The following is a 19,424-nucleotide window of genomic DNA, read 5'->3' as shown; positions in this document are numbered from 1 at the left end:
TAGAAAGAGATTTATTATGAGGGGCTGCTTAAATGATTATAGAGGCTGAGAAGTCTCATAATCTATCATCTGCAAGTTAGAGTCTCAGAAAGCCAATAGTATAGCTCCAGTCCAAATCTAATGGCCTAAGAACTAGAGAGCTCAATAATGTAAGTTCTAGTTCATGTCCAAATTTCCAATGGACTCAAACCAGGACTCAAGCCATCAGCTTCCCTGTTCTTAGGTTTTCATATTTGGATTTAGTTTTTCTTTTTCTTCTAGTTTCTTCAGTCATAAAGTTAGATTGTTGATTTGAAATCTTTCTTGATTTTAGTGAGCAGTTAGAGCTATACATTTTCCTCTTATCCCTGCTATCATTGTGTCCCTTAAGTTATGGTACATTGTGTTTATGATTTCTTCTTTGATTTACTGGTTGTTTAAAAGTGTGTTGTTTAGCAATAAATGCTGGAGAGGGTGTGGAGAAAAGGGAACCCTCTTACACTGTTGGTGGGAATGCAAACTAGTACAGCCACTATGGAGAACAGTGTGGAGATTCCTTAAAAAACTGGAAATTGAACTGCCATATGACCCAGCAATCCCACTTCTGGGCATACACACTGAGGAAACCAGATCTGAAAGAGACACGTGCACCCCAATGTTCATCGCAGCACTGTTTATAATAGCCAGGATATGGAAGCAACCTAGATGCCCATCAGCAGACGAATGGATAAGGAAGCTGTGGTACATATACACCATGGAATATTACTCAGCTGTTAAAAAGAATTCATTTGAACCAGTCCTAATGAGATGGATGAAACTGGAGCCCCTTATACAGAGTGAAGTAAGCCAGAAAGATAAAGACCAATACAGTATACTAACACATATATATGGAATTTAAAAAGATGGTAACGACAACCCTATATGCAAAACAGAAAAAGAGACACAGGTGTACAGAACAGACTTTGGGACTCTGTGGGAGAAGGCAAGGGTGGGATGTTCTGAGAGAATAGCATTGAAATAAGTATACTATCAAGGGTGAAACAGATCACCAGCCCAGGTTGGATGCATGAGACAAGTGCTCAGGGCTGGTGCACTGGGAAGACCCAGAGGGATGGGATGGAGAGGGAGGTGGGAGGGGGGATCGGGATGGGGAACACATGTAACTCCATGGCTGATTCATGTCAATGTATGGCAAAAACCACTACAATATTGTAAAGTAATTAGCCTCCAACTAATAAAAATAAATGAAAAAAAAAGTGTGTTGTTTAATTTCTATAAATTTGTGAATTTCCAGTTTTATCACTGTTATTGATTTCTAACTTCATCTCATTGTGGCTGGAGAAGTCACTTTAGGATACAGTTATTAAGGCTTAATCTGTGGCCTTACAAATGGTCGGGGAAGTCCAGGTGGCTCAGTGGTAAAGAATCCCCCTGCCATTGCAGGTGATGTGAGTTTGGTCCCTGGGTCAGAAAGATTCCCCTGGAAAAGAAAATGGCAACCCACTCCAGTATTCTTGCCTGGGAAATCCCATGAATGGAGTAGCCTGGCAGGCTGTAGTCTGCCTGTGATCCAACTCATGGATCACAAAGAGGTGGACATGACTTAGCAACTAAATAACAACAACACATGGTCTATCCTGGAAAAAGGTCCCATGTGCACTTGAGAAGACTATGTATGCAATTGTAATTGGTAGAATCTTTTGTATATATCCATTAGATCTAGTCATTATGCTGTTTAAATCTTATGTTTCTCTATATCTTCTTAGTTTCTCTATGCATTACTGAGAGTAAGGTATTGAAGTTTCCAACTATTACTGAAGAACAGTCTATTTGTCCTTTTAATTCTGTCAGTTTTGCCTCAGATGCTTTGATGGTCTGCTGTATATATATAAATATATATTATATATTATTATATACATTATATTATTATATATTGTTATATATAAATATATATATTTTTATATGTATATAAAAGATATAAAAATGTTTATAACTTTCACATCTTCTTTCTGTATCTTTTCTTAGTATATAATGCCCTTCTTTGTCTCTCATAACTTTTTTGTTTACTTGAAATCTATTTTGTCTGATATAAGTATAGTCAGTCTGATCTCTTTGGATTTCTATTTGCATATAATTTTTTTTTCTATTCTTTGACTTTTATCTTATTTATATATTTGGGTCTAAAGTGGGTCTCTTGTAGGCAGCAAAGAGTTGGATCATATGTACTCATCTAGTTTATTACTCTTGGTCTTTTGGAGATTTTAATCTATTTACATTTAAAGCAGTTAATAATAAGGAAAGACTTCCTCCTGTATTTTTGCTGTGTGTTACCTATATGCCTTATGATTTTTCTGTCCCTTATTTCCTGAATTATCTTTTTATGTTTAATTTTTTATAGTGAACTGTTTATATTTCCTTTTCATTTCCTTTTGCTTACATTCTATAGCTGTTTTCTTTGTAGTTATGATGGAGATTAAATTTAGAGTCCTAAAGTTACAATACTTTAATTTGAATTTACACTAGCTTAACTTCAACACAAACATACAAACACTTTCTTTTTTTACAGCTCTGTCCCCACCCCTTTTGGTTATTGAGATCACAAAATTACATCCTTATACACTATGTGCCCCAAAGCATAAACTAATAATTCTTTAAATTCACCAGTCTCTTAAATTATCTAGACAGCAAACTAGAATTACAAACCAAAGTTACAATTATACTAGCTTTTAGACTTTCTTTGATGAATATCTCATTCATATACAAATCCTGGCATCAGTCTTTCAGCTTTGGGACTAATTTATAAGTGAGGAAAAGTCAACTGGGTCTAGAAGCCAAGAGGCAGAATCCATGCAAAGCAGGTGAGGAGACGGGAAAGAAACCCCGCCCAGAACGTCCCCCCTCTGTGGAAGGGAAGTATGTGAACACCTTTTTCTCCTCTCTCTGCTTCATGACAACTCTTTATTACACAGACTATTTGGAAGTTGCCCTAGAAGTGTCATAGAAATATTTCTGACAAAGTGACTGATTCTTTCCAGGAGCATATAGGAAAGAGAGGGCTGCCTCTCTTAGAGTCAGGATTGGGCTCAGTGGAAAAGTAGGTTTGTTCTGCTTATAGGTGAACAAGGAAAACTGACAGAGGCTACGACTGAGTGACTGAACTGAACTGAACTGATCAGTCAATACACAGTACTGCAAAATCCATGAGGAGAGGTTATTTGTGCCTTAACACTGTGATGTTCATGATGCCAACAGCTGGTCTGAGGCATTTCCCTGGTCCTCCTTCTGGATTGCTGGTGGGCAATTTGGGATTTCAGTGTGGTTATTTTTTTATTGCCTTTTTTAAACCTTTGGGAGAGGGTTATCTCAGAAGGCAACGTTTCTTTCTGCATCTCGCTTCCCTCTCAGCCACTAGACTAAGTCATGGATATTGTATAAACATGAGAAAATGATTAATTCATTCTGTTCCATGTTATTGAAAATTTAATGTGCATATTATAAGAAAACATATCTAAATTGCACCTACTTCTCTTGCAGAAATAGATGACAAGAAGGTGACCAACACACAAGCAGAAGTAAGTTTTCTTCTATTTTGTGTTAAATATATGTCCAATCCAATCAACTAAAAACACAACCAGCTCAATTTGATTGTGATACAAAATATGATATCAATATAACTGTGTTGTATAAACTATTTAATTTGCTTTTCCTGACTGGATAAACAGTAAAATGGTGTCATTAAATTGTGACCTCTACCTTTGATTCTCCACCTATGAAATACTAACTCCTGGAAAAACCTCTAAAATAAACTACTGATTTTAGAGTAAAGATATGGTATTGATAATTTCAGTTTAGTGACTGGTGATTGCCTTGAGAACCCCATGAACAGTATGAAAAGGCAAAAACATAGGACACTGAAAGATGAACTCCCCAGGTCGGTAGGTACCCAATATGCTACTGGAGATTAGTGGAGAAATAACTCCAGAAAGAATGAAGGGATGGAACCAAAGCAAAAACAATACCCAGTTGTGGATGTGACAGGTGATAGAAGCAAGGTCCGATGCTGTAAAGAGCAATATTGCAGAGGAACCTGGAATGTTAGGTCCATGAATCAAGGCAAATTGGAAATGGTCAAACAGGAGATGGCAAGAGTGAACGTCGACATTCTAGGAATCAGCGAACTAAGATGGACTGGAATGGGTGAATTTAACTCAAATGACCATTATATCTACTATTGTGGGCAGGAATCCCTTAGAAGACATGGAGTAGCCATCATGGTTAACAACAGTCCGAACTGCAGTACTTGGATGCAATCTCAAAAATGAAAGAATGATCTCTGTTTGTTTCCAAGGCAAACCATTCAATATCACGGTAATCCAAGCCTATGCCCCAACCAGTAACACTGAAGAAGCTGAGTCAAACGGTTCTATGAAGACCTACAAGACCTTTCAGAACTAACAGCTAAAAAAGATGTCCTTTTCATTATAGGGGACTGGAATGCAAAAGTAGGAAGTCAAGAAACACCTGGAGTAACAGGCAAATTTGGCCTTGGAGTACAGAATGAAGCAGGGCAAAGGCTAACAGAGTTTTGCCAAGAGAATGCACTGGTCAAAGCAAACACCCTCTTGCAACAACACAAGAGAAGACTCTACACATGGACATCACCAGATGGTCAACACCAAAATCAGATTGATTATATTCTTTGCAGCCAAAGATGGAGAAGCTGTATACAGTCAGGAAAAACAAGATTAGGAGCTGACTGTGGCTCAGATCATGAACTTCTTATTGCCAAATTCAGACTTAAATTGAAGAAAGTAGAGAAAACCACTAGCCCATTCAGGTATGACCTAAATCAAATCCCTTATGACTATACAGTAGTAGTGAGAAATAGGTTTAAGGGACTAGATCTGGTAGACAGACAGCCTGATGAACTATGGACGGAGGTTCGTGACACTGAATAGGAGACAGGGATAAGACCATCCCCAGGGAAAAGGAAAGCAAAAAGGAAAACGGCTGTCTGAGGAGGCCTTACAAATAGCTGTGAAAAGAAGAGAAGCGAAAAGCAAAGGAGAAAAGTAAAGATATTCCCATCTGAATGCAAGGAGAATAGCCAGGAGAGATAAAAAAGCCTTCCTCAGTGCAAAGAAATAGAGGAAAACAACAGAATGGGAAAGACTAGAGATCTCTTCAAGAAAATTAGAGATACCAAGGGAACATTTCATGCAAAGATGGGCTCGATAAAGGACAGAAATGGTATGGACCTAACAGAAGCAAAAGATAATAAGAAGAGGTGGCAAGAATACACAGAAGAACTGTACAAAAAAGATCTTCATGACCCAGATAATTGCAATGGTGTGATCACTCACCTAGAGCCAGACATCTTGGAATGTGAAGTCAAGTGGGCCTTAGAAAGCATCTCTACGAACATAGCTAGTGGAGGTGATGGCATTCCAGTTGAGCTATTTCAAATCCTGAAAGATGATGCTGTGAAAGTGCTGCACTCAATATGCCAGCAAATTGTCCTCAGGACTGGAAAAGGTCAGTTTTCATTCCAACTTCAAAGAAAGGCAATCCCAAAGAATGCTCGAACTACTGCACAATTGCACTCATCTCACACGCTAGTAAAGTAATGTTCAAAATTCTCCAAGCCAGGCTTTAGCAATACGTGAACCGTGAACTTCCAGATGTTCAAACTGGTTTTAGGAAAAGCAGAGGAACCAGAGATCAAATTGCCAACATCCACTGGATCACAGAAAAAGCAGGAGAGTTCCAGAAAAACATCTACTTCTGCTTTATTGACTATGCCAAAGTCTTTGACTGTGTGAATCACAATAAGCTGTGGAAAATTCTGAAAGAGATGGGAATAGCAGACCACCTGACCTACCTCTTGAGAAACCTGTATGCAGGTCAGGAAGCAACAGTTAGAACTGGACATGGAACAACAGACTGGTTCCAAATAGGAAAAGGAGTACGTCAAGGCTGTATATTGTCCCCCTGCTTATTTAACTTATATGCAGAATACATCATGAGAAATGCTGGGCTGGAAGAAGCAGAAGCTGGAATCAAGATTGCTGGGAGAAATATCAATAACCTCAGATATGCAGATGAAACCACCCTTATGGCAGAAAGTGAAGAGGATTTAAACAGCCTTTTGATGAAAGTGAAAGAGGAGAGTGAAAAAGTTGGCTTAAATCTCAACATTCAGAAAACTAAGATCATGGCATTTGGTCCCATCAGTTCATTGGAAATAGATGGGGAGACAGTGGAAACAGTGTCAGACTTTATTTTGGGGGGCTCCAAAATCACTGCAGATGGTGATTGCAGCCATGAAATTAAAAGACGCTTACTCCTTGGAAGGAAAATTATGACCAACCTAGATAGCATATTTAAAAGCAGACACATTACTTTGCCAACAAAGGTCCATCTTAGTCAAGGCTATAGTCTTTCCAGTAGTCATGTATGGATGTGAGAGTTGGACAGTGAAGAAAGCTGAGCACCGAAGAATTGATGCTTTTGAACTGTGGTGTTGGAGAAGACTCTTGAGAGTCCCTTGGACTGCAAGGAGATCCAACCAGTCCATCCTAAAGTGGTCAGTCCTGGGTGTTCATTAGAAGGACTGATGCTGAAGCTGAACTCCAATAATTTGGCCACCTGATGCGAAGAGCTGACTCATTGGAAAAGAGCCTGATGTTGGCAGGAACTGGGGGCAGGAGAAGAAGGGGACGACAGAGGATGAGATGGCTGGATGGCATCATCGACTTGATGGACATGAGTTTGAGTAAACTCTGGGAGTTGATGATGGACAGGGAAGCCTGGCGTGCTGCGATTCATGGGGTCACAAAGAGTCAGACACGACTGAGTGACTGAACTGAACTGTACTGAAGTTGTGTGTGACCGTCACAGGTTGGGGCAGCCAGTGTTGGAATCCTGGAACAAGAAGTTGGAGGACAGACATCTCTTAAGGGTTCTCTGATGTGTGGAACCAAGAGCAGACCCTGAAGCCAGAGGCTCCACACACACATGCAGGAGTTCAGGTTGAAAATATGAACCAGGGGAGGCTAGCATAGCTGATAACAAAGGATATACAAAATACAAGAGAATGAGCAAATGTGTGTCCATAAATGGAATAAATATTGAATAGCATTCATGAAGACTTAGTAATCAATGGCCACATGAGTAGGCATACAGCAATGTGGAAAGAATAAAATACCAGAAAGTATCTCTCAAGATGTTTCTAAAAATTTAATGATATTGTAAACATGAAACGGTTTGAAAACTAAATTCTTACATAAAAATAGTTTTTATTACTTAATAAACTTTACTAAACAAACCAACTTTTATGTAGAATTAATTTTCTACTTCATCTTTGAATATGTATTTGGGAATAAATATATAATAAAACTGGAAGTGAATGCTTCTTAAAATCAACCAGATGTAACAGAATACAGTAGAGGTACAACAGAAGTCTCAGTCAACCACACATTTATACTAATGTAGAGCTGCCCTGCTTGCATCTGTGCATAATAGACATATCAAAACTCTCTATTCTGGGGAAATTTGCTTGTACCATTTGCTTTGGTTGATATGGATTCAGTAGCTATTTGGTTGAATTTTTTAGTTTTTAAGAGATTGTTTTTGCATCCTCTGAATACCAGTATCTTGATGACTCCTTTGAGGGCAATTAAGCTTTAGTACGTGTGAGTAAAGATGCCTAAAGCTCTATTTACTGTGAAACAGTTTCCAGTATTTTTCAGACTCTGTACATTATGTTCTTTCTAATATGGATGGAAAGCCTAGAACAATCCTCAGAAAGTATCTTGCAATTATTTATACTCAAACTTTTTAAAGCAAAAATAAATGCTCCAGACATGAAAACTCCAGCCTTTGCCACACTGAAATATAAGTAGATGCACTGTTAAAAAGGAGTTTTTGATATAACCTGATTGAAGTATAGACCACATATATATAATTTATTATAATGAATAATGGTTTATACATATATACATATCTATATCTATCTATATGTCTATCTCCATCTAAACTTTAAAACTTTGGCCCTGAAAAGTATTCCAATTTGTATCATTTTTAGTGCAAAAAATTCTTTTCCAATAAATTAATTCTGATCCAAAGTGCTTAAGTAAGAGTGTTAAGTATCAGTTTTGTTATGAAAGATCTTTTCAACATATGAAGGAAAAGTACCTCAACACTGTAATTTCAAGTAAGTGGAGCTATTAGATTGAACACCTCAATTCCATAGGGTTATAGATTGGTATTACTTAACAAAGACTCTCATTAACCCTCCAGAACCATTAACAATCCTAACGACAGATATAATTATACCTTGGTCATAGTTTTGGAGTGTATTTTGTCCTGGCATTTATGTTTGTCTTTAAAATACAAAGGATTAGTAGTAGTTTTCAAAGGGCTAATGGCATTGTACTTTTTATCCAAATATAAGACTTTGCCTTTTTTTCTTTATCCAGTCACAGAATGCAACCCCTAAGCAAAGGAAGCAGAGCGTGTACACACCACCCACCATGAAAGGTACTGTCCAGGTACTGTTTCGGGTTCTTGTGAGTGCTAAGTTCATGGGTGACAGGCATTCTGCTCTCAGGCACCTTATACCTGCTTAAAAGCTACATCTAATGTCACCTCTACAACTTGGTAACGTGACTTTCAGTTTAACCAAGAGTGAAATGGTTGAAGAAGGAATAACTAGATATGTCTCAAAATCTTAGTCTGGACATTCAGATTTTCCAGAATAATGACAAAAGCTTTCTTTTACCTTTTCTCGCATGTTTTCCTTGCAGAGATTTTTCTAGAACCCCTAATTGCTCTTGCCGATGTTCGCAGATAATTATCTTTTTTTTTTCCCCTAGGCGTAAGTAAAGTATTTCTTTAATTTTGGACAGATACAGTGTAAAGTGTTGCTTCATTGTCCTGTGTCAGAAGCAGCTCTAAGAAATCAAATCAAACAACTATTAGCTGTACATATAACAGCTGCTGAAATAACAACTAAGAAGGCTAGCTCAGATTCTGGCATTCTCCCAGAGTTTCTACCCCTCCCTTCCAAATTAGAACTGCTAAAAGAACATCTAAGTGTATCAGAATTTTGACCAACATCAATTTCAAGGAAGGCTTCTCTTTTTCCTCCCACAAGAGTATCCCTGACCTGGGAGAGTGTGTCCCATCCACCAGGTCATGTTCCAGCCTGGCTCTTGGGCCGCTGGCCCAGGGGCTCATCATGCAGTCGTCCAACTTTGTTTCAACTACAAGAGAGGCCAGCTGAGCAGCTTACTCTGGAGTCTAGAGAGATGTCTAAATTGGGAGTGAAATTTTCCACTCTGTATTCTCTCTAGATTTGGGGCCTTTTCAGAGAGGTGGGATATAAATGGACACATTAATAGCTACTTTCCATAAACTTCCTTCCTGAGCAGCTATAAAATATCATGTTTGCTTGTTCGTGAGACTACAGTAAATAATGCGATCAGTATTACAGTTCATTTCAGGGTAATTATTGAGGCTATCAGGCTTCCTTCTCTCAAGATCAGTGTAATCATTTTTGAAGATACTTTGCCTATTGTAAGCCATCTTGTACTTTTAAGACACGACAGTTTTGGCATGAATGGGCCCCAATGAAAGATATATGTTCACTCATTTAATGATTTCCTCTGTTCTATTTTGGGTTAGTTTAACTAAATAAAGACTGTTCTCATGTCCTTAGGGAATAATAGCATTATTTTTAAAGGAAAATCTTAAAATCAAATCCCAAGGGCCCATAGTTTTCATTATATTTAGCTCTCTAATATCATAAGAATGTGGGACCCTAACATTTAAGGAAATTAGTCATATTGTACATATTTTACACATATGATAATCATTTTTGGTCATGAGTTAAAAACTTCAGAAAGCACAGAAATTCCTTCATGAGGCTATTGGGGTATAGCCACTTAGGTCCTCATTTATTACCTATAAATACTTAGGAGAGTCTCCTGCTTCTGATAAAAGAGAAATCAGTCCACTTGTCCCTTTAGAGATAGAAATGAATATTTCAGGACAGAATTAAGCAATAGTAACATATGGTGCATTTTGAGCACATTAAGAAACTTCAATCATAAGAAAGATGAATTAGTAAAGGAAATGTTACTGAAATGCAAAGTCAATAATACAATTGCTCTGAAATGTATAATTCTTCAAATTGCAGTGGAATATGCAACTGTTGAGTGTAAAAATATTTGCTGGGAGAGCAAAGTAGTACCAGGAGTGATTAATAGCCCTGAAAAAATCACTCTGACCAAATGGCCAACTAGGGTTTCATAAATGACCCAGTGAGTAGCTAGTTAGTAAAACAAAACAAACTAGCCAGATTCCTTCCTTCTCTCATACTAGGTTCTGAGGAGTTACTGGATACAGAGGCCAAAGTGACAGGAGCGAGATGCTACATCTCCCAAATGTCATTGCAATTAATGCCCAGATAGACTCATCTCCCAGGTCCTATATTCATTTATTTTCCCCCCTTTCAATTACTATGGTATTTATGGCCCCACCAGGTTTCTGGAAACAGAGACATGTCCAGGTTACCTCTTATGATGAAAGTTCTATATGAAAGTTCAGAGGTGGGCAGAGGTAAGAAATAGAGCAGAAAAAACCATTTTAAACAGGTACGCTGTCAGGAATGATAGACTAATGACCTCCAAATTTATATCTGCAGGCAGAATGTATCTCCTGAACCTCAGACTTTCTAACTAGCTACCAATTTTTTTCACTTGAATGAATGACACTTATTGAAACTTCTCAAATTTAACACATCCAAAACCAAACTCATTGGTTCTTTTTTGGGTTTTCCCCATCTCAATAAATCTTATGCAGCCGTCAAAAACAAAAACCTTTGCATAATCCTTGACTACTCCCCATTACCAAACCATCATCTTACCTGTGTTAGTGCTGATTTCAAGATGCACTCCTGCTCTGTTTTCTATATCTTCCATTGCCACTACCTTGTGTGACCACCATTATTTCTTGCCTTGGCTGCTGAAGTAGCCTACCTACTACTCTCCTGTTTCTGCTCCTGACCCTCTACAGTCTAATCTCTACACACAAACCAGAGTAATTCCTCTAACTCACAAATATGATCATGCTACCCCCTCGATCAAATCCTCAAAAACTTCCTGTCACATTCAGAATACAATGAAAAATCCAATCATGGCTTACAACTCCCTGAATGAGCTGCACTGGTCTTTCTCCTTGATCTTATCTCCTTTCACCTTGCCCCTGTTCACATTAGGGATCAATGTCATGGACTTTTTCATTATTTATAAACACCTCAAACACACTTTCATATCAGAACATTTGTGCTTTCCACATTTTTTGCTTGAGAAACTCTTTACCCAGTGGCCTCACAGATGGCTCAGCTACGGTTCCCTCCTCAGAAAGGTCTTTCTTTCTCAATAACTGCCCCTCCTACCATTGCTATCTACATCCTTACAGCACTACCTCAATTTTTTCCATGGCCCTAATCAGTAGGTACCAATGAGATGTCTATGACAACAGTCTTGTTCATTTGATGTTCCCAGCATCTAGCACAGTTCCTGGAACTAAACAGGTGCTCAATAAAAACTTGTTGAATAACCATAATGAATTGGGGAATTCAGCCACATTGCCATCTGCTCAGAAGAGGATGTCCCTTAAACCTTGTCCTACTAATTGTCATACTTGTGACTCTGCTTCTGCTTCTCTTTGCTTTTCACTCTCTGGTTGATCCCCTTCACCCTCTTGGTAAGTTCTTACTTCTCCATATGCTTCTGTTTTTCTATTTTTGCTTTTCCCCACTTCCCTTCTGTCTGGTCAAAAAGAAAATCTGATTTGGAAAATTAGTTACCATCAAGAATTATGCATCAATTTTCCTGGATTCTTAACAAAGGTTATCTCATGGACCACTGGAATGATTAAGTGATTGCCTCTGACTAAAACCTGATTCTTCCAACAATTAGTTTGTGGCCAAGATGGCAGCATCATAGGAAACAAACTTGGCAATGTAAATAGAAGAATCTGGATATGGTTTTCTTCCTTTAGAGATGTTTCATGATTAGATCAGAATATTGACTCTAAGAAAATAATAGCAGATTTAGCTCTTGGTCTTGCCACCTTTCTAGACACAACATTATAGTCATTCTAAGTTGTCAAGCTTAAAGAGAAACTGGTACAATTATCTAATGATGTATTGAATATCACTTCCATTTTTCCCACTGCATCTAACCTCAGAGTATTAGATTGGCTATGTTCTTTTGAAGGTTCTATTAACAATATATTAGACTTGGGTAATAGCCAGATAATCAAAAGTTCCAGGTGATTTTGCTGTAGCAAGTCTAAAAACTGACCAGACTCCAGATATTCAATCACCTATGTAACATGTCTTTCTTATGTCACAGGAAGAAATCTTATGGAGATCAAATATCATGAGATCAAAATTAGCTTGTTAAAAAAACAGCAAGTCAATTTGTCCTTCAATATTCCCCTTCCCAGGGAGGTGCTTATTCCTGAGTTCTGGGAGTCTCTAATGACTCTCTCCCTCTCCTTCACTCTCTTCATTAGTGGGGCACCAGGTCTTGTGAAGTGCACCCCATTAGTATCTCTCCCAACCTTCGCCTCCTCTCCTTTATCGCCAATGCGACAATAACAATTCAAATTTCATTTCTTGTATATAAAAGGTTAATCTCCATACAGTCTCTCATCTCTACTTCCCATTTGTTTTCTACACTGTAACCAAAGTAAAAGATGCTCACTTCTTAGAAGAAAAGCAATGACAAACCTAGACAGTTTATTAAAAAGCAGAGACATTACTTTGCCAACAAAGTTCTGTATAGTCAAAGCTATGGTTTTTCCAGTAGTCATGTACGGATGTGAGAGCTGGATAATAAAAAAAAGGTTGAGTGCTGAAGAATTGATGCCTTCAAACTGTGGTGCTGTAGAAGACTCTTGAGAATCCCTTGAACTGCAAGGAGATTCAACCAGTTAGTCCTAAAGGAAATGAACCCTGAATATTCATTGGAAGGACTGATGCTGAAGCTTAAGCTCCAGTACTTTGGCCACCTGATGTGAAAAGCCAACTCATTGGAAAAGATGCTGATGCTGGGAAAGACCGAAGGCAGGAGAAGGGGATGACAGAGGATGAGATGGTTGGATGGCATCACTGACTCAAAGGACATGAATTTGAGCAAACTCTGGGAGATGATGAAGGATAGGGAAGCCTGGCATGTCTATGGGGTCGCAAAGAGTAGGACATGATTAAGTGACTGAACAATGACAACACCAACCAAAGTGAACTTTTAAAATGTGAATGTGGTTATGCCACTCCCTCGGTTAGAACTTTTCAATAGCTCCTCACTGTCCTTAGATAAAATTCTTATTCCAGAGCAAAGTTTAGAAAGCTTACTTCCCAATCTGTCTCTCCTTCCCTTACCCACTAGGTTCTAGCCGTATTGGCATTCAGTCAGCTTCTAAATGCACCAAACTCTTTCGTGAAAAAGTTTATATAGATTCTTCGCTTCATATATAATATTCTCCTTTGCTTCCTTCTTGTCCTCATTCTTTATTTGGTTAGTTCTTACTTATCTGTCCTTAAAGGTCAGATCTTGAAAAGAGCTTTCCCTAACCATCATTCTAAATTATCTCTAGCTGTAAACTCTCTATATGAATCTGCTTGCAATACAGGAGACCCGGGTTCAATCCCTGGATCAGGAAGATACCCTGGAGAAGGAAATGGCTACCCACTCTAGCCTGGAGAATTATATGCACAGAGGAGCCTACCAAGCTACAGTCCATGGGGTTGCAGAGTCAGAAATGGCTACCCACTCTAGCCTGGAGAATTATATGCACAGAGGAGCCTACCAGGCTCCATGGGGTTGCAGAGTCAGACATGAGTAACTAACACTTTTACCTTTTTTTCCCCCATAAACTCTCTATTGATAGTTATACATTCTCTATAGTTCTCTTATTGCAAGTAATCACAGTGTTCATTTATTCGTCACGTGTCTGTCTCTCCAACTAGACCAGAAGTGATCTATACGGCAGCAGTGATGGTGTCTATTTTGTGCATTACCTTATCTGTAGGGCTTAACACAATGCTTGAGATATAGCAGTGCATATATATATACTTTTAAACATACATTTTTTAATGTATGCAATACTACTGTTAGTGAATGAATCATTTCCTTAGGACATTTAACATTCTATCTGGTCTGTTAGAAAGATCATTTCTCTATTAAAGTTTATATTCATGGATTTTGGCTCTATATCTTGTTCCAACTTGTGATAAGTTTAAAAATGACAACTACCTGAATATTTCAAGATGTCTACCAGGTCCTTGCTTTCCATAATTTCTCTTTCCAGGTTAAAACATTTCAATGTCAATTATGCCTGTTCCTTCACATTCACTCTTGATGTCCTAATAAGCTTCAGCTTATACCATTCTAGAAGTTCATCATTTAAATCAACTTATTCTTAAGGTGTGATCATGGCTCAGACAGTAAGGAAACTGCCTGCAATGCAGGAGACCTGGTTTCAATCCCTGGAGAAGGGAAAGGCTACCCACTCCAGTGTTCTTGCCTGGAGAATCCCATGGACAGAGGAACCTGGTGGGCTACAGCCCATAGGGTAACAGAGTCAGACATGAATAAGCAACTAACACTTTCACTTTCTGAGCAGAAAGGAGACTTCAATTATGCCTATCACCTCCTCCATCCCAGGTAATTTAATTCCATTACTGCAACTCAAAATGGAATTGGCTTTTTCTGGCAGCCATATACATTGGTGACAAACAGTGAACTTACCATAAATTCAAAACTTCAAAGCCGTTTTTTCATGTACTGCTTTAAAGCCATAGTATTTATAATGTATTCCTCATTTTACATCTTTTCTTAGCCAAAAAGCAAGACAGTGCTATCATACCAACTGAATTTCATTTTCTCAGAATCAGTTGTCACAGGAACATGTCATAATTTCATATCATGATTCCATCACCTGTTCTACTCTATTTTCTATTATCTCAATTGTTTTGTCATCCTCAGATTATATAAATTTTATTTTTGGTATTTTTATCTATATCTGTAATAGACATCTCAAACAGAACAGGGCAAGGAAAAGTCTGTGGCACACTTATCTCTCTCTAGTTGACACTGATCCCCCGAAGGCCACCATTCAACAAGTTATCAAATAGACTTCTTATGTCAAGATTACATCCCTTAAAACCAGAGGATATTATGAACACTCTCATTAGATAATTACTGATATATTTCAGATCTGGTGTGCTGACCATGTAAGTTATAAATTTGTAATGTATATTATGCATAAAATGACAAGCTTAAGTTTGCTTAGGAAACAGACTTACTTTTCCATTACCCTGTGTGTACAGTGCTTTATAATTATGTAAGTAGAAAGTTCTGAAGATTATCAGAAAAATGATAGCTGACTACTGAATACCCATATGACTTCTCTGGTGTTTACATGGTGGTCAGCCCTGTAATTTACAGAACAGTCAATTAAATTATTTTTGGATAGCTTGAATCATGTTTTCAAAAAGCAAAGTAGGTTTGAGGCAGGAAATGGCTGACACATTTCCACCCCCATTGTTCGTGTGTATGTGTGTGTGTTTTACTGGAAGGCAAATGCCTTCAACTGAAGACAGCAAAGCAAGCGCCATCGATTTAAAAGGAAATCTGAACATGAAACAAAAGCAACTGACTGAAAAACTGCTTTGTATAGCAGGTTTATTAGTATCATGTTCAGTTCAGTCACTCAGTCGCGTCCAACTCTTTGAGACCCCATGGACTGCAGCACTCCAGGCCTCCCTGTCCATCACCAACTCCCGGAGTTTACTCAAACTCATGTCCATCAAGTCGGTGATGCCATCCAACCATCTCATCCTCTGTTGGCCCCTTCTCCTCCTGCCTTCAATCTTTCCCAGCATCAGGGTCTTTTCCAATGAGTCAGCTCTTCGCATCAGGTGGAGAAAGTATTGGAGCTTCAGCTTCAACATCAGTCTCTCCAATGAATATTCAGGACTGATTTCCTTTAGGATGGACTGGTTGGATCTCCTTGCAGTCCAAGGGACTCTCAAGAGTCTGCTCCAACCCCACAGTTCAAAAGCATCAATTCTTCAGTGCTCAGCTTTCTTTATAGTCCAACTCTCACATCCATACATGACTACTGGAAAAACCATAGCCTTGACTAGACAGTCCTTTGTTGGCAAAGTAATGTCTCTACTTTTTAATATGCTGTTTAGGTTGGTCAGGTTCGTCTAGGTTCATGAAGAGTATGAAAAGACCATTAGTATCATGAGATTGGTGCAAATGTAATTGCAGTTTTGCATTTTTGAAATTTGCCTTTTGACACTGAACACATTCTTAAATAAATGTGGTTATCTTATACATAATTTTAATGTGCATTTCTTAATTATGTTTTTTGCTAGTGACTTGTATTACTTGCTGCTTATTTTATATTTATTTTAGACTATGGAAATGATGTTAGACAAAAAGCAAATTTGAATGATTTTCTTGAGTTCAAAATGGGTTGTAAAGGACCAGAGACAACTCGCAACATCACTAACACATTTGGCCCAGAAACTGCTAACAAGCGTACAGTGGTGGTTCAAGAAGTTTTCCAAAGGAGACGAGAGCCTTGAAGGTGAGTGTAGTGGCCCGCCATTCTGAAGGTGACAACGGTCAACTGAGAGCAGTCATCAAATCTAATCCTCTTAAAAACTGTATGAGAAATTGCTGAAAAACAGAATGTCAATCATTCTACAGTCATTCCGCATTTGCAGCAAATTGGAAATGTGAAACAGTTTGTAAGTGGGTGCCTCATGAGCTGACTGCAAACCAAAAAATTTGTCATTTTGAAGTGTCTTCTCTTACTCCACACAACAACAAGCTATTATTCAACTGGATTGTGATGTGCAATGAAAAGTGAATTTTATACAACAACCAGCAACAACTAGCTTCAGTGGCTGAACTGAGAAAAAGCTCCAAAGCCCTTCCCAAAGAAAAACTTGCACCAAAAATAGGTCATGGCAACTGTTTGGTGGTCTGCTGCTGGTCTGATCCACTACAGCTTTCTGAATCCCAGTGAAACCATTACATCTGAGAAGTATGCTCAGTAAATCGATGAGATGCACTAAAAACTGCAATGCCTGAAACACTGGTCAACAGAAACGGTCCAATTCTTTTCCATGACAACCCCTGACCACAAGTCACACAACCATGGCTTCAAAAGTTGGATGAATTGGGCTACGAAGTTTTGCCTCATATTCACCTGACCTCTCACCTACCTACTACCACTTCTTCAAGCATCTCGACAATTTTCTGCAGGGAAAGCACTTCCACAACCAGCAGGAAGAAGAAAATGCTTTTGAAGAATTTGTCAAATCCTAAAGCATGGATTTTTATGCTACAGGAAGAATCAAACTTATTTCTCGTTGGCAAAAATGTGTTGAGTGTGATGATTCCTATTTTGATTAATAAAGATGTGTTATGAGCCTAGTTATAATAATTTAAAATCACGATCCAAAAGTGCAATTACTTTTGCACCAACCTAACACATTACCATTTTTAACATATAAGTAAGATTTTTCATGAACTTCTGAAAACATCTTCTTCCTCTCATTCTTCACGTCTTTAAGGGAAAAGCTTAGCTACTTCAGTGTCCAGAGATTGTTCTTCTAATATGTCCAGTAGATCTTCTCTGAATGCTTATGGCATTGTAACTCCTACATTTTTTTTTCTCCAAGGATGGTTGTGATCTTGATACTTTATCTCAATTTGGTCACTGTCTTTCATAATAGAGCAATAAATGCAAATAAGGAATAGCCCATGGAAGGAAATAAATCAAACTGGCCCAAGAAAAAGGCTAACACAGTTTTGGAGGATGACAGTGACAGTGATTTTGGAGGATATTATGTACAGTGGCAAAGATGTGCCATGTGTCATTCAGTTCAGTTCTAGTTCAGTTGCTCAGTCATGTCTGACACTCTGCAACCCCATGGACTGCAGCACACCAGGCTTCTCTGTCCATCACCAACTCCCAGAACCTGCTCAAATTCATGTTCATAGAGTCAGTGATGTCGTCCAACCACCTCATCCTCTGTCATCCCCTTCTCCTCCTGCCTTCAAACTTTCCCAGCATCAGGATCTTTTCAAATGAGTCAGTTCTTACCATCAGATGGCCAAAGTATTAGAGTTTCAGCTTCAGCATCAGTCCTTCCAATGAATATTCAGGACTGATTTCCTTTAGGATTGACTGCTTGGATCTCCTTGAAGTCTAAAGGGCTCTCAAGAGTCTTTTCCAACACCACAATGCAAAAGCATCAATTATTTGCCACTCAGCTTTCTTTATAGTCCAACTCTCACATCCATACATTACTACTAGAAAAACCATAGCTTTGACTAGACAGAACTTTGTTGGCAAAATGATGTTTCTGCTTTTTAATATGCGTCTAGGTTGGTCATAGCTTTTCTTCCAAGGAACAAGCGTCTTTTAATTTCATGACTGCAGTCACCATCTGCAGTGATTTTGGAGCCCAAGAAAAAAAAGTCTGTAACTGTTTCTATTGTTTCCCCATTTATTTGCCATGAAGTGATGAGACTGGAGGCCATGATCTTAGTTTTCTGAATGTTGAGTTTTAAGACAACTTTTTCACTCTCCTCTTTCACTTTCATCAAGAGTTCTTTAATACTTTGCTTTCTGCCACAAGGGTGGTGTCATCTGCATATCTGAGGTTACTGATATTTCTCCTGGCATTCTTGATCCCAGCTTGGGCTTCATCCATTCAGCATTTTGTATTATGTACTCAGCATATAAGTTAAATAATCAGGGTGACAATATACAGACTTGATGTACTCCTTTCCCAATTTGGAACCAGTCTGTTGTTCCATGTCCGGTTCTAACTGTTTCTTCTTGACTTGCATACAGATTTCTCAGGAGACAGGTAAGGTGGTCTGGTATTCCCATCTCTTGAAGAATTTCCCACAGTTTGTTGTGATCCACACAGTCAAAGGCTTTGGAATAGTCAATAAAGCAGAAGTAGATTTTTTGGGGGAACTCTCTTGTTTTGTCTATGATCCAACAGATGTTGGCAATTTGATCTCTGGCCCCTCTGCCTTTTCTAAATCTAGCTTGAACATCTGGGAAGTTTACAGTTCACGTACTGTTGAAGCCTTGAAGAATTTTGAGCATTATTTTGCTAGCATATGAGATGACTGTATTGTGCGGTAGTTTGAGCATTCTTTGGCATTGCCTTTCTTTAGGACTGGAATGAAAATGGACCTTTTCCATTCCTGTGGCCACTGCTGAGTTTTCCAAATTTGCTGGCATATTGAGTGCAGCACTTTCACAGCATCATCTTTGAGAATTTGAAGTAGCTCAGTTGGAATTCTGTCTCTTCCACTAGCTTTTTT

The 19,424-nt window shown here is 38.5% G+C and overlaps 1 protein-coding gene across 2 annotated transcripts in view; it reads left to right on the top strand.

The window, feature by feature from the left end:
* PPP1R1C (protein phosphatase 1 regulatory inhibitor subunit 1C) overlaps nt 1-19,424 on the top strand; it is a 127,767-nt gene that overhangs the window by 55,837 nt on the left and 52,506 nt on the right. For both annotated transcript variants that reach the window (XM_043894416.1, XM_043894417.1), the window contains exons 3-4: nt 3,514-3,551; nt 8,460-8,520. In XM_043894416.1, coding sequence (XP_043750351.1) covers nt 3,514-3,551; nt 8,460-8,520 — 99 coding nt within the window. The remainder of the gene's footprint in view (nt 1-3,513; nt 3,552-8,459; nt 8,521-19,424) is intronic.

Source organism: Cervus elaphus, chromosome 33, assembly GCF_910594005.1.
Source record: "Cervus elaphus chromosome 33, mCerEla1.1, whole genome shotgun sequence".
Classification (NCBI taxonomy): Eukaryota; Metazoa; Chordata; class Mammalia; order Artiodactyla; family Cervidae; genus Cervus; species Cervus elaphus.
This window is presented reverse-complemented; position numbering and strand designations above follow the sequence as displayed.